This window comes from Aotus nancymaae, unplaced genomic scaffold (assembly GCF_030222135.1).
Source record: "Aotus nancymaae isolate 86718 unplaced genomic scaffold, 86718_ANA_hifiasm-v0.15.2.pri h1tg000089l, whole genome shotgun sequence".
Taxonomy (NCBI): domain Eukaryota; kingdom Metazoa; phylum Chordata; class Mammalia; order Primates; family Aotidae; genus Aotus; species Aotus nancymaae.
In genome coordinates this window covers 18,705,918-18,718,934 of record NW_026988504.1, presented here as the reverse complement: position 1 = coordinate 18,718,934, position 13,017 = coordinate 18,705,918, and the positions used below count along the sequence as shown (strand labels likewise).

The following is a 13,017-nucleotide window of genomic DNA, read 5'->3' as shown; positions in this document are numbered from 1 at the left end:
GCCCTGTGAGACTGATTTTAGACCTCTGACCTTCAGAACTGTAAGATGACATATTTGTATTGTTTTCCTACCTCTAAGTTTGTGGTAAAGTTAGAGCAGCTATGGGGAGATAATACAGTTATTGTAGAGCTCTTTCTGTCAAGGCAAAGTGATTCTCTTTTTCCCAGTGTCAAGATGTGCCCAGGTGTGTGGTGAGTTACAGGTCCATGAAGCCCATGTGGATGGGGATCCAAGGGCTGTCAGCCCTCAACTTGGCCTGTCCTGCACTTCAGCATACTCTGAGAAAGGCGTCTCCTTTTGCAGTGATGGGCGGGGACAGCTGGGAGTCCAAGGCCAGCTGAGAGGTGACATGGGGTTCTTCCTTTCCAGGAGCCTGGGCTGCACTGTGGTGGAGATGCTGACAGAAAAACCACCGTGGGCAGAGTTTGAAGCTATGGCCGCCATCTTCAAGATTGCCACCCAGCCCACCAATCCTCAGCTGCCCTCCCACATCTCTGAACATGGCCGGGACTTCCTGAGGCGCATTTTTGTGGAGGCTCGCCAGAGACCTTCAGCTGAGGAGCTGCTCACACACCACTTTGCACAGCTCATGTACTAAGCTCTCATGGCCATGCAGCTGCCGGCCGCCCTTTGCTGCTGGGGGCTGCTGCAGGGCTCAGCGAAATTGCTGCTTCTCCCAGGCAAGGCTGTGGACCATGGAGCAGCAGCCCAGCCAGTGTCTGTCTGTGCCCCTTCTGCCACTGGGGCTCAGAGCTGGGGTGGGGTGGCTGTAGCCTCAGGACTGGGAGACCCCAGCCTGTCATATCCAGGAGCTCCAGTGTCCTTGAGCTCAGCATGGAGGGGTAGGGGCTGGGAACAATGTGCAAGGCAGCCATGGTTCCCACCCTCGGGGATGTGTCCTGACACTGCAATTGGCACTGAAGTCCAGAGGGTCTGGGGGCACGGGACTGACGCCAGGGTATGAAGAGTGTTATTTTCATTCAGAGTGTTATTTTGTTTTTCCTTCCAATGTCTGGAGACCACCAGGGCATCTCCGGTTTAGATGAGCTCCCACAAGCCTGAGGGAAAGGCCAGCACCCCACAGCAGTGGCAGGCAGAAGCCCAGGCTGCCCTCCCCTGGAGCCCCAGGTTGGCTCTTCCAGTCCTGTCCTTTACCAAAGATGAATGAAGCAAATGTCATGCTGCCTTATTCAGGGAAGGAGGAGCCAGTCCTGCCTGTGCCCATGACCCTGCCTTCCCCAGGCAGGGGCCTGTGATGTCGAACTGCTGCCACTGAGGGGGATCCAGTTTTGTCAATGCAGTTGTCTCTGTTTTACAAGTTGGAGTCACTCTTATGCTGTACCCAGTTTCTAAACTGGAGACTGTGTGTGCCCTCTGGGCTCTGAGTACCTGCTGTGGGCTTGGGCCTAGGCTGCATTGGAAAGAGCTGAAGGTCATGGCCTTTGTGCTCCTGGCCTAGCATCTGTTCCCCACTGGAGCAGAAGGGGAGATGGATGACATGGCGGGGGCATCTGGCCCGGCCAGTGCCCTGGTCCCAGAGAGCATGAGGAGGTGTCTCAGGCTGTCTTGAGTCGTGACCTGCTAGGCCAGAGCCCACTCCGTCTGGTAGAAGGGAAAGCCCATGTGCTGCCACCAGCTGTGTCCAAAACCGCCAGCTCTGTTCTTCCTTAGCCAGCCTTGCCCATCCCCATGAGGTCTCAGCCTTTTTCCCTTCTAGCTCCTCTCCTGGGGGAGGAATGACAGCAGGGGTTGGGGAAACAGTATCTCCAAGCAGCTTAGAGTTGGCCATATTTACCTCAGCCTGGGCGCTGGTCCTTTATTCCGGCCCCTCCCCTCCAAAATGTGCCTATTGCTAGAGCTCCTCCCTCTCAACACCCAGTTTCCTTGGGAGTTGTCATTAAAGAAAAAAAAAAAAGCCAGTGCCCAGGGATGGGCGTCTCCAGGGAGCTGGGGATTAGTGCCAGGCAGCCCTGCCAGCCATGCCTACATCCCCACAGGCACAGAACAAGCCAAAGCCTTCGTTGTATGTTGACGATGCACTTTTATGAATGTAGTTTCTATCGCTGTTTTTAGCCTTTTCACATGATGTAATGTGAGGCCTTGTACTTGTTAATTTATATCTCAGATCATATTTGATGGTTTTTATATATATCAATTCTAGACTGTTACAGGTGATGGACGCCTCGCGAGAGAGAAGAGAAAATGAAAGCAGCTGGTTTTGCAGAAGTGTGTGTCACATGGTGCCAGTTGGGCCTAGACCCCTCTGTTTCCATCCCTTTTCCCCATGGGGCTCTGTCCCCATGGGGTGCCCCTGCACCCCACACTGTCCTCTGAAGACAGCATAGGCTCCTGCTACCACCTTGGCCCTTGCCCAGGGTGGGGCCTGGCCCTCATCTCGACCAAAGCTGCTGTGTGGCAGCTCGGCCTCTCCACGACCCCATCCTGCTGGCTGCATACTCTTCCTGGTCTGCGCCCCCATCCCCAGTCCCTATTCCCTAAGAGGATACAGAGCACAGTGCTGGCTGACTCTACTGTGCGTCCCAGGTTCAGGCTCACAGAGCCCCATCCCCTGGGGTCTTACCTCACTGGGTATGTGTTTTTTTTTTTTGAAACAGAGTCTCACTCTGTTGCCGGCTAGAGTGCAGTGGCATGATCTCGGCTCACTGCAACCCTCGCCTCCCAGGTTCAGGCAATTCCCCTGCCTCTGCCTCCTGAGAACCTGGGACTACAGGTGCGTGCTACCACACCCAGCTAATTTTTGTATTTTTAATAGAGGCAGGGTTTCACCAAATTGGCCAGGCTGGTCTCGAACTCCTGACCTCATGATCCGCCTGCCTCAGCCTCCCAAACTGCTGGGATTACAGGCGTGAGTCACTGCACCCGGCTGGGAATGTGTCTTAAAAATGAATTTCAAGACAAGCCAACAAATCATACACTCCAGAAAAGCAAAACAGACCCTAATTTTTTGTGCCAAAAACTGTGGACATGCTGGCTCAGCATCCTCAGGACCAAGTTGTTGCTTAATTTTAATTTATTGTTTTTTAATAATTAATCCAGATAAAAAGTTGTGGGGCTTCAGGATGACCTGGGCCCGAAGGTTCTGAAGGGCAATTTCCTGGCAGCCCCGGGCTTGCTGTGAGAAGGGGCTGTGTCACTTTCTCATCATTCCATGGGGTGTGTCTACCTGGGCCAACTTCGCATGCAGAGGCCAGGGCTGGGGACAGTCCGCACTCTGCCGCCCTCCTGCCCGCCCCGCCCCGTCCACCCCAGCTCTGCGTCTGTGTCTGAATTGTGGATCATGCAGAAGAACCTGCAGCTATAGTTATTTGACTATATCTTGACTGAGGGCTTGCAGTGCAAAGCCAGGCCAGTGTTGTGCATTATTTACAATAAAAGGGATCATTTATATCAGAGGGGTCCTGTGGCAGTGCTTTCAGTTGCAGGCGATGGAGGTAGGTTTTTGCCTGACGGGCTGGGTATGGTACCTGGCAGCAAGTTTGGGCCTCTCAAGCAGAAGAGAACTTGACTCCAAGAAGAGGGGTCCTGGGATAACCTGGCTGGTACTCAGAGGTGTCTGCCCCTTTCCTCCACGAGCTCCACTGGGGTGGTCCCCTCGGCTGATTTACCAAGGTGGCATTGCTGGCCCTCACAACCAGAATGTCACCAGTGGCTGGGTTCCCAGAGCCTTCATGGCATCTTGTAGGGTCTTCCTGGCACAGGACTTCTTGAGTCCCATCTTTGCAGGGCAGGGGTCAGATGCCTCCAGGAGCCACCTCTGCAGTATCCGCTTGTGGCCCATCTGCTTTTGCTTAACCGAAGAAAGACCGACCTTGTCGCCATCTGAGACCTCTGGTGCAGGAAGTTGGCCTGCCCTGAGAGATTGAGTTGCTTGCTTCATACTTGGAGGGACCAGGCCTGAGGGACTATCTTTACTGAGCATTTGCTCTTCAAGGAGCAGTGTGTGCCTCAACACAGTGGCTCATGTGACACTGGAGCCTGTGGCCCAGCTCGCTGCCCTGTTCCATGAGGAGAAGGCCACTTAGGAACTTGGGCAGTTGTATAGTGTGGTGGCAGCAAACCCTTCAGGACTGTTCTCATCTACCCCATGTCTGGAAACATCAGGAAGCTGGATCTGGAGCAGGACAACCCAGACTTCCTGCCTGTGTCCCACCAGGGAGCCCTCAGGTCCTCCCAGCTTGCCTGGTTTGGTCTGCTGTAAACTCATCCCTCATTATCCCTGGGTTTTCAGAGGAGCAGACAGTTTCTCCTTGGACTTCCTAGGACAGTAGCTGTGACTGCCTCACCCCAGAGCTTGAAAAGGTAAGGGGATGATGACAGCAATGAGGGGGAATGATAAGGAGGGACAGTGCAGGGGTCACTAAAACCTTGGGCAGCACTTGCTGGTTCCCGCTGTTTGTCACTAACTTCCAGGTCAAAGGGCTGGGAAGAAGGGAGCTAGACAGCTGGAACCAGCCAGGGAGCATGGCAGCTTGCACCCTCAACACTGAAGTGCATTGAGGACAGGCGCCATCACCCATGGTCGCCCGGCCCTCCCTCTTTCAGGCCTCTTCACAATGGGGTGCATGTGGTAGTCAGTGGGTCTGAACCACCCCAAAGCTGAGGGGTGAGGTGGAGTTTCAGTTCCAAAACTGCTGTGGGTGTGACAGCATGAAGCCCTTGCTGGGAAAAGGAGCCGTCCCATTTCTCAATGGTGTGTCTGACACCCACTTCTAGCCCCCATGCCCTCCCTATGGTGAGTCTGCACCCTTCCTGCGACAAATACCCCAGCAGGCCACACAATAGAGAATCCGGATCTGTTGAAACGTGTTTAAAACGGGGTTGGTCAAAACAGAATAGGCAGAAACGGGAGTGGGAGGGGAGCGGGGCCGCGTCAGCCCCCTGCCAGCGTCTGAGGCTGCAGCCTGGCGAATGCTTTAGCGTCCGCTTCACGCTGGTGGTGCGAGATGGTCCCAAAAGTCCCACTTGCCCTGACGAGGGAGGGTGGCTCCACTTCCTCATCCCCTCTCCTGTGGGCTGCAGGGGCATTTATGAGGCCCAACAGGTGGCACTGTTGTGCTCCTTCCTCACTGTCTCCTCCGTGGCTCAGAACCAGGTTAAGGGTAGAGGTAGATGGGGAGATGCGGGGGCCACACAGCCTCCGGTGGCAGTGAGGGAGCTTGAGACCCTGAGCGGGGCATGCTGACTCCTTGCTGGAGAAAAGGCACCTAGATAGGGAAGCTGGGCATGGGGGCCTCCTAGGAGATCCTGGGGTGAGGTGGGGAGGACGGCTGAAAGAAGCAGGAAGCAGGGTGGTGGGCAGACCCCAATCCTGGTTCCCAAACCCTCACCCGCTGCGGGACAAGGAAGGAAGGAGTCATGGAGCAGAGCCCTGCCCCTGGGCCCCTCCGCCTGAGCAAGCCTTATCCCCTTCCCACCTGGGCCCCACACAAGCCCAGCTCGACCACCTTCCCAACCTTCCCCCTGCCGGCGGAGGGGATGGAAGGTTGCAGGGGCCTCAGGACGTCTTGGTGCCAGGGTCCACCTCCTTGTGGGCCCAGAGCTCCTTGTGCTGCTTGCGGCCAAACCCCTCGTCGTAATTGCCTTTGCTCTTAAACAGCTGCTGGAAGTGGGGTTTGCAGTAGAACTCCCCGTGCAACGCGGCGTAGCTGCCCAGGCTGCGGGAGCCAAACAACGGCCTCAGGTCAAGCCAGGTCGGGGCTGGGCTGGCAGGCGAGGGGGAGGGCAGGGCAGGGGCGCACCTGAGCTTGGTGTGACAGTGCTTGCAGCAGAAGCAAGAGTTGTGGAAAATGAGCTTGTCGGCCACCAGCCGCTCCATCGGGTACACTGTCTTCTGACAGGCGGCGCATGTCTCCTTCACTTGGGCCCGCAGGCTGAAGGACTGTGCGGGAGGCTCAGCCAGGGGATGCCCTGAGCCCACCGTGCTCCCCCACGCCCCTCCTCCCGCACACCCGGCCCCAGGCCCCTACCTTGGAGCGCTGCACCGTGCTGCTGCCGCCACTTTTGGCTTCCTGAGGGAGAGGGGCGGTCAAGGCAGGGCAGCTCCGGAAGGCCCTGGACCACGGCTGCAGCCATCAGCCCAGGACCAGAGGCTCGCCGCAGGAGGCAAAGGAGGCTGGCAAACCCCCGCACTTCTCCCCTTCACCCCCAGGCCAGGCTTCTGCCCGGGGGGGCCCTCCCATCTGTCCGGGTACTTACATGAGAGGGGGTGGCCTGGGCGCCTCCTGCAGCCTGGAACATGGCTCGTTGGAGGTAGAAGCCCCGGGTGGAGACGCGACACCCGATGGGTTCTGCAAGGGGAAGTCAGTCGGGAGGGCCCCAGCCTGCAGGGTGGGAGGTGTTGACAGGCAGAGGCTGGGGGGATTGCGGTTGGGACTTTCCCTAAGTCATTTCCTGTTGCTCTTGGTCTTGCCACTTCCGCCCCTCACCCACCTCCCCCACCCCTGCTCCGCGGGGTCCGGGGTCCAGAGTGGCACCGTGCCTTCGGAAGAACAAAGTTAGCGGGAGCGGAGCGAGCCGGGGGGCTCCCGCGCAGCCGCCCTCTGCGCCCCGCAGGCCAGGACCCCGCCTGGGGTGAGGGAGCGTCGGGGCGGGCGGGGCCGCGACGAGAAGCCGCTGCCCCAACCTGACCCCGGCCCTCGCTGCCCCGCGCCGCGCCCGCGCACCCAGGCCTCGGCTGCGCAGCCCCTGGACAGCGCCCGAGGTCCCCGCCCGCCCCGCCCCTCCGCCCCCGGCCCAGCCCGGCGAGGACTGGACCCCAGACCCCGGCGCCGCGAGCCCCGCCAGCGGGACTCGGTTCCGCCCCGCCAGGGGCCGGCCCTGAAGCGGGGACTCGAGCCTGGGCACCCCGGACTAGAGCGGCGCGCGGACTCGCCAGGACCCCGCTGGCGGCCCTCGCTCCACCCCTCGGCATTTCCTACCCGGTTCCGGAGCTGGACGTGGCCCCTCCCACCGCGGCTCTCACCCGACCCGGCCTGGGCCACGGGGCGGGATCGGTCTCCGGGGGCGCACGGGTGCGAGGAGGACGCGGGCGCGAGCTGCCGCCGCTGCCAGTAGTCCCCGAGCGGCCGCCGCCGCCACCGCCTTATCGCGGCACCGCCCCCGCCGGCCCCCGCCCCTCGCCCGCCCATTGGCTCTGCCGCGCCCAGAGCCGCCTCCGGGGCCCCGGCGCCGCCGACCCCCCTCCGCGCTTTGTCTTCCCCTCGCCGCCCTCCCTGCCTTTGTCTGTCCCCCGCCCCGACCCCAGCGCTCCCGGCCCCACAGCGCCCCGCGAGCCCCGCGCTCGCAGGCCTCGGGCACTGGCCGCACCGTCTGCTCATCCCAACAGCGCCGGGGCCCCGGGCGGCCTGGCGTGGGGAAACCACGGTGGCGGGGACAGGATGGAAGGGCCGCGCTCCGCATCCCTCGGGGAGGAGACGAGTTCAGGCTGCGGCGGCTGCGGTCGCAGGACACCGGGCGCTCCCGGCGTGGCTCCGGGATAACCAGGCTGGGCTTGGGCCGTTCACTGCCTCGATTTTCCCCGGGTGGCCTCGAGGGCAGGCGCCGGCTACCCTATCCCCGCCCGGAGCTGTGGAGTCTCAAACACCCCGCCGGGGTGACCCCGGGGCCCGGCCCGGGGTCCCTCGGGCCGCCGAGTCCTCCGGCCGCCAGGGGCCGCCCCCGCGCCCTTGTGGCCCACGAGGCTGGCGGCGGCGTCCGGGCACGCGGTCCCCAGGCCCCGCCGCGAGGCTGCAGGGAGGAGCCCGGGGCGCCAGAGCGCCGTTGAGCCTGTACAAGGGCCTGGCGGCCCCACCAGCCCTTCACGCCTCTGCAACCCTGCGACTGGCCGCGGAGGCCGCTGCGCGTGGTTCCTGGAGCACCCGCCCCGCGAGGCTCGACGTCCTCATGCCTTTCTGGGGCGGGATTCTGTGGGCAGCAACCCCGACCCCTGCGGGGCGCCCCTCCAACAAGCGCACCTCATTTCTCACGGGGGAGCCGCGGCCCGGAGAGCTGAGGTGACAGAGCTTGGGCCGCAAAGCTGCTCCCGCCCTGCAGCCGCACAGTAGGCCAGAGGCATTGCAGGCGGGCGACCGCCACTCGTTCTGGAGCTGCGGCGAGGCCGGCACCTTGGGCACCAGGGACCGCGTGGCTTTGCCTGAAATCAGGCTGGAAGCTGCTCCTGGAAGCACAGCGCCTTCCCACACTGTGGCAGGAATAGTACTGGCGGCTCCAGAGCGCCGCCCACGCGTTTGTCAGCGAGCGAACAGCTCCCGCCCGACGCCTGGCAGAGAAGCTGGGGAGGCTGCAGCTTCCCCAGCGCCCAGCTGTTTCCCAGGCTGGCGGGCTCCATGCAACGGCTCCGCGTCTCTCCTCCAGCCTTCTATTCTCTCTAGAGGAAGATCTGCGTTTTGCCTGTACTGTGGGCCGACTCCCACAGTGGGAGTGGGGAGTGTCAGACTCTCAAACTGGCTGCCTCTCAGGAAAGCTTTCAAACCTGTCATCAGATTCTCCAAAGGGGCTGTTCAATGCAAGAAACGGGAAGCCCCGGGGCACCAGGAGCAGGGCTCGTTGCCACTGGGTATAGTGAGGCCCTGGCACCCTGCCTAGGACGGGCCTGTGGGCTGAGCTGCAGGTGGGCACTGAGGATGCACCAACAGGCAAGGTGCAGAAGGCATCTGGAAGCAAAGTAAACTGATATGATGATCAGTGTTAAAAAAAAAAAAATGTAGCCGGGCGCAGTGGCTCACGCCTGTAATCCCAGCACTTTGGGAGGCCGAGGCGGGCGGATCACGAGGTCAAGAGATCGAGACCATCCTGGCCAACACGGTGAAACCCCGTCTCTACTAAAAATAATAATAATAAAAAAATTAGCTCGGCGTGGTGGCGCGCACCTGTAGTCCCAGCTACTCGGGAGGCTGAGGCAGGAGAATTGCTTGAACCCGGGAGGCGGAGGTTGCAGTGAGCCAAGGTCTCGCCACTGCACTCCAGCCTGGCGTCTGGTGACGGAGTGAGACTCTGCCTCAAAAAAAAAAAAAAAAAAAAAAAAAGTAACTTGGCTGGGCGGTGACTCACACCTGTAATCCCAAAATGTTGGGAGGCCGATCACGAGGTCAGAAGTTTGAGACCAGCCTGGCCAACATGGTGAAACCCCATTTAACTAAAAATACAAAAATCATCCGTGTGTGGTGGCATGTGCCTGTAATACCAGCTACTCGGGAGGCTGAGGCAGGAGAATTGCTTGAACCTGGGAGGTGGAAATTGCAGTGAGCCCAGATGATGCCAGTGTACTCCACCCTGGTGTCAGAGTGACTCCATTGGGGAGCGGGGGAAGACTTGAGGTTTAAAGCAGGGGAGGGCTGGAAATGAGCTCCCCAGCTCCTCACTCACTCGCCCCAGGTCCCCATCCTAGCCCAGGGTCAGTGTCATTCCCGTCATCTTAGCCTCTCATTGCCCAAAGGAAGAGGTTTACTTCTCTTTAAACTGCTGTTAAAATTTGGGAGGAAATGGAAAGTGAGGGCACCCGATGGTTCAGTGCAGCTTCAGGGTAGAGGGGCGTTTGAGGTGCCTGAGCTGGTGAGGGGGGCTTCCCCCTGAGGGACTGGGAGAGGGGTAAGCCATGTGCCTTGGAAGCACTGTGGGAGACCCATATTGCACCACTCCCTTGCTCACACTCGGTGCCAGCCAGCATGGCAGGGATGAGCGGGGCTTGGTCTTAGCTTTCCTGCTCTTTGGGTGCTAGCACCCAGGGAAAGGAGACATCCAGGTCAGGTTGCAAGACAAACCTTTCTACCTCTTTTCCTGCCAAAGGCTGTCAACATCCTCTGCCTCAGTTTCAATCTTTGGACCTTTTTAGTTCCAAAGTGGTTTGACGGCCACAGGCTAACATTCACAGTCTTAAAATTTTAGATAGTTAAGAGACAGATTATGGGTTATGGGTTTTAAGAGAAACTGGTCTATCTAGTGAAAGAGGCCACTACTGAGCTCTGACAGCACCCTGGGCCTGCTCTTTGATGGCGGGACGGTTCTCATCTGGGGTAGCACGGCCATCCCTGCAAGCACAAGCACCAGGAAGCAGCCTGTATCCCCTGAGCTGATGTAGACACAATGCCATTCTCCAGCAGGGTCTCTGGAAATTTTAATTTGTTTTGACAACAAAACTAACACAGCATAAGGACTTAAGCCCTCAAGCTAAACAAGATACTGATGGCCCTTGGAGAAAGCACCAGGGCAGCTGGCAGAAGGCGCTAAGATGGGTTCTTGGTGGGAAAGGAATGAGGCACACACATAAACCCTGGGAGAGATTTAAGTGTCAGGGCCCAAGCTAGAAGAGGGATAAGGATGGACTGTCCCGGCCTTAGTCTGTGCTTAAAAAGACAGAAATACCCTTCTCTGCAATTATAAGGGTGAGGTCTGGGGGAAGGGAGGCAGGCAGCTTACTACTTGCCCTTTCACTGACCTATAAGATCTGAGAGCAAAGTTAAATAGAACGAGGCTGGTCGCAAGCACTGGGAAGAGGTGGCAGTCCTCGGGGTTAATGGGTCAAACCCTAGGCTCCGAATTCAGCTCCCAGGGCCAGAACAGCATCTTTTCCTTCCGCGGGGTCACCTGAGCTCACAGGACTGGGAATGTTGGCTTTGTACCCTCCCAATCCCTAGTTGTTGAGATTCTCTTGTTTCTCAAAAGCCTTGGAGCAGTGAAGAAACATCTCTCCAGGATTTTCTTTCCCAATCAGTCAGCAGCCATCTTTCCGGGAAGAATGTCCTTTCTACCCAATCTGCCCGGGACGGTGGGAATGTGGCCAGCCCTCAGGAAGGGCCTCTGCCTCCCTGGCTGGAGAATGCACAGTTTGCAGAGGCTCAGAACTCCCAATCGTCTACCTCCAGCTCTTCCAGGTTTGTTACGAGGCCAAAGATTCCACTGTGGTCCTGAGACTGGCTGCCCTCAAAATTTGTGATGGGGGTGACGGGACGAAGCAATTCGGGCAAAGCCTCTGAGGCACGTCGCTTGATCTGGGGGAGAAGAGAGAGGTGGGTGATGTATCCTGTTGCTCTGGGTCCCAGGACACCATGGGGCAAGGAAGCCCAGCGGCAGACGGGCTGTCGGAACCAATTCTACAAGAGGAAGGAGCAGTGCCTTTCAGGGGCTTTGGAAGTGGGATAAATTATCTCATTCAAAGGGATGGGAGAGAATACCTGAAGAGCCCAAAGCTAAAGGGATTGTGAGTCCTTAGAAACAGAGGCAAGAAAAAAACAGGGAGCCTTGGGAAGGGGCTACGGTACCTGCTTGAAGAAAGAGTGGTTCAGGAGGGTGCTGGCGCTCGGCCTGGAGGGAAAGGGGTGGAGAGATCACAGGTCACTGCTGTGCCCCAGCTTCCCAAAATCCTGCTGCTTATGCCTCAGCCTCTACCTCTCCCTGAGCTGACTGAGAAGCAGTGGCCAGAGCTCCCCAGGCTGGCCTCTTACACACCCAGGAGGTCATCCGTCCTGTGTGTAGCTTCACATTACTCCTGGGAGCTCTGACCCCTGCAGAACCTTTGAGAGGTTCGTCCGTCCCTTCACAACCTGGCCTCACCTCCTGAGCACCCTCTGCTTTCCCGAAGCCCAGGCCCAGGCCAACAGGAATACCTGGAGTCCGGGTTGCGCTGAAGGCACTGCTCCACAAAGTGGTGGAAGTGGGGGGAGAAGGTTCGGTGGTAGGGGTGGGAAGGCGAGTCACCGTTGGAGGGCCGGGGGGTGCTGGTGGTCAGGCTGTCACTCAGGCCAGAGTTGGCCACTGAACGCGAAGGGCTCATGGTCAGCTCCTCGGCAGGGATGGTGCTGGTATCCAGCAGGCAGGGCACGGTGCCGTTCAGTTTCTCAAGCAGCATCTGGGGAGGAAAGAACCAGGGCCTGGGCTGGAGGGGGCCCCTGGAAGGCCCGGAGAGCCTCTTCACAAATATACTTTTCCAAATGTGCAAATGTGATCATTTGAGATCAGAAAAAGGTGGAAGTGGAGTAAGTCTAATTTTCCCAAAGAAATGCTGGTCGCTGGTGTGGCAGCTACACCCTAGCTAGGCCAACATGAAAAGGAGAGGGGTTGCACAAAAGTACCCCCTTTCGCCATGGCTGGAAAACACTGCTCATAGTTGCCTCTCTCCCTTTACAAGGCATCAAATTCCTTTTACTGTAGAGTCCTCACCCTAGCAGGAAGGAGCAGCCAGGTCACCTGCTTTGAAGCACAGCTGTCTGCCATGCCCGGATGAATCCAATGAGGTCTGCAAGGCAGCACCGGCAGTGCCACAGCTTGGGCTGTCACTGTAGCAGGCCACATGGGAGCAAGGTGCCCAAGGGAAGTCCAGGCTGGATGGCTGTTCCAAAGCGCCCCAACTCAACACACATAAATCCAGCCCCACCTGGGGACTGCTGTCCTCGTGAAGTCCTCATAACCCCATAAGCTGTCTGAGCCAGAAAGCTGGAAATCGCTCTAGAGCTGCACTAATGTGATAGCCACTAGCCACTTGTAGCTATTTCTATGTAAATTGGTTTCAAATTCAGTCCCTCAATCTCGATGGTCACATTCTAAATGCTCAACAGCCACACAGTCTCATGGCTCCCTCACTGGGCAGTGCAGCCACAGGACCCTACTTTCCCTGCAGCAAATTCTAGTGGATGATGCTGCTTCTAGGCCTGGACCTCTTGTTCACCTTCAATTGCCTTTTAATTCCTTCCTGAGCATCCTCTGTCACTAAATTATTTTACTGAGATCTCCTAGATTCCTCACCTAGATTTCCACACCATCCTAACTGGTCTACCGGATCTAATCCATCTGACAGTGATCTTTCTAAACGAACTATCTTATGCTATCACTCCTGTGCTTACAATCCTTCATCACTGCTCCACAGGCTTTGTGACAGGAACCAGTGCTCTAAAGTGGCATCCAAGCCCTTCACAATGTACCCTTGTTTCCTTCTGCAGCCTGCCACCCAGCAGCCCCCAAGAAGCACTGCACCTTGGCCATTTATACCTCTTTGCTGTTCTCCAG

At 58.2% G+C, this 13,017-nt stretch overlaps 3 protein-coding genes across 22 annotated transcripts in view; 1 reads left to right on the top strand and 2 right to left on the bottom strand.

The window, feature by feature from the left end:
- MAP3K3 (mitogen-activated protein kinase kinase kinase 3) overlaps positions 1-3,408 on the top strand; it is a 75,799-nt gene extending 72,391 nt beyond the window's left edge. For all 7 annotated transcript variants that reach the window (XM_021673752.2, XM_012443828.3, XM_012443827.2 and 4 more), the window contains one exon: positions 370-3,408. In XM_021673752.2, the coding sequence (XP_021529427.1) occupies positions 370-598 (229 nt within the window). In that variant the 3' untranslated portion in view covers positions 599-3,408. The remainder of the gene's footprint in view (positions 1-369) is intronic.
- A 1,399-nt stretch (positions 3,409-4,807) lies between these two features.
- Positions 4,808-7,013, bottom strand: LIMD2 (LIM domain containing 2). 2 transcript variants are annotated; one of them, XM_021673757.2, is made up of 5 exons: positions 6,939-7,013; positions 6,217-6,308; positions 5,988-6,029; positions 5,760-5,899; positions 4,808-5,675 (listed from the first exon to the last, which is right to left on the bottom strand). In XM_021673757.2, exons 2-5 carry the CDS (start codon positions 6,256-6,258, stop codon positions 5,516-5,518), a joined length of 384 nt encoding a protein of 127 aa, XP_021529432.1. In that variant the 5' UTR covers positions 6,259-6,308; positions 6,939-7,013; the 3' UTR covers positions 4,808-5,515. The 2 variants fall into 2 exon arrangements, with proteins under 2 accessions (XP_021529432.1, XP_064225344.1); XM_064369274.1 differs by having other exon boundaries at positions 6,217-6,341; positions 6,939-7,004.
- A 3,102-nt stretch (positions 7,014-10,115) lies between these two features.
- The window catches only part of STRADA (STE20 related adaptor alpha), a 36,671-nt gene continuing 33,769 nt past the window's right edge, over positions 10,116-13,017 (bottom strand). For all 13 annotated transcript variants that reach the window (XR_010339818.1, XM_012443831.3, XM_012443842.3 and 10 more), the window contains 3 exons: positions 11,622-11,863; positions 11,277-11,319; positions 10,116-11,006 (listed from right to left, as the gene is read on the bottom strand). Coding sequence is in view for 12 of the 13 variants with exons in the window: in XM_012443831.3 (XP_012299254.1) it covers positions 10,854-11,006; positions 11,277-11,319; positions 11,622-11,863 (438 nt within the window). In the remaining variant the exon portion in view is untranslated. The remainder of the gene's footprint in view (positions 11,007-11,276; positions 11,320-11,621; positions 11,864-13,017) is intronic.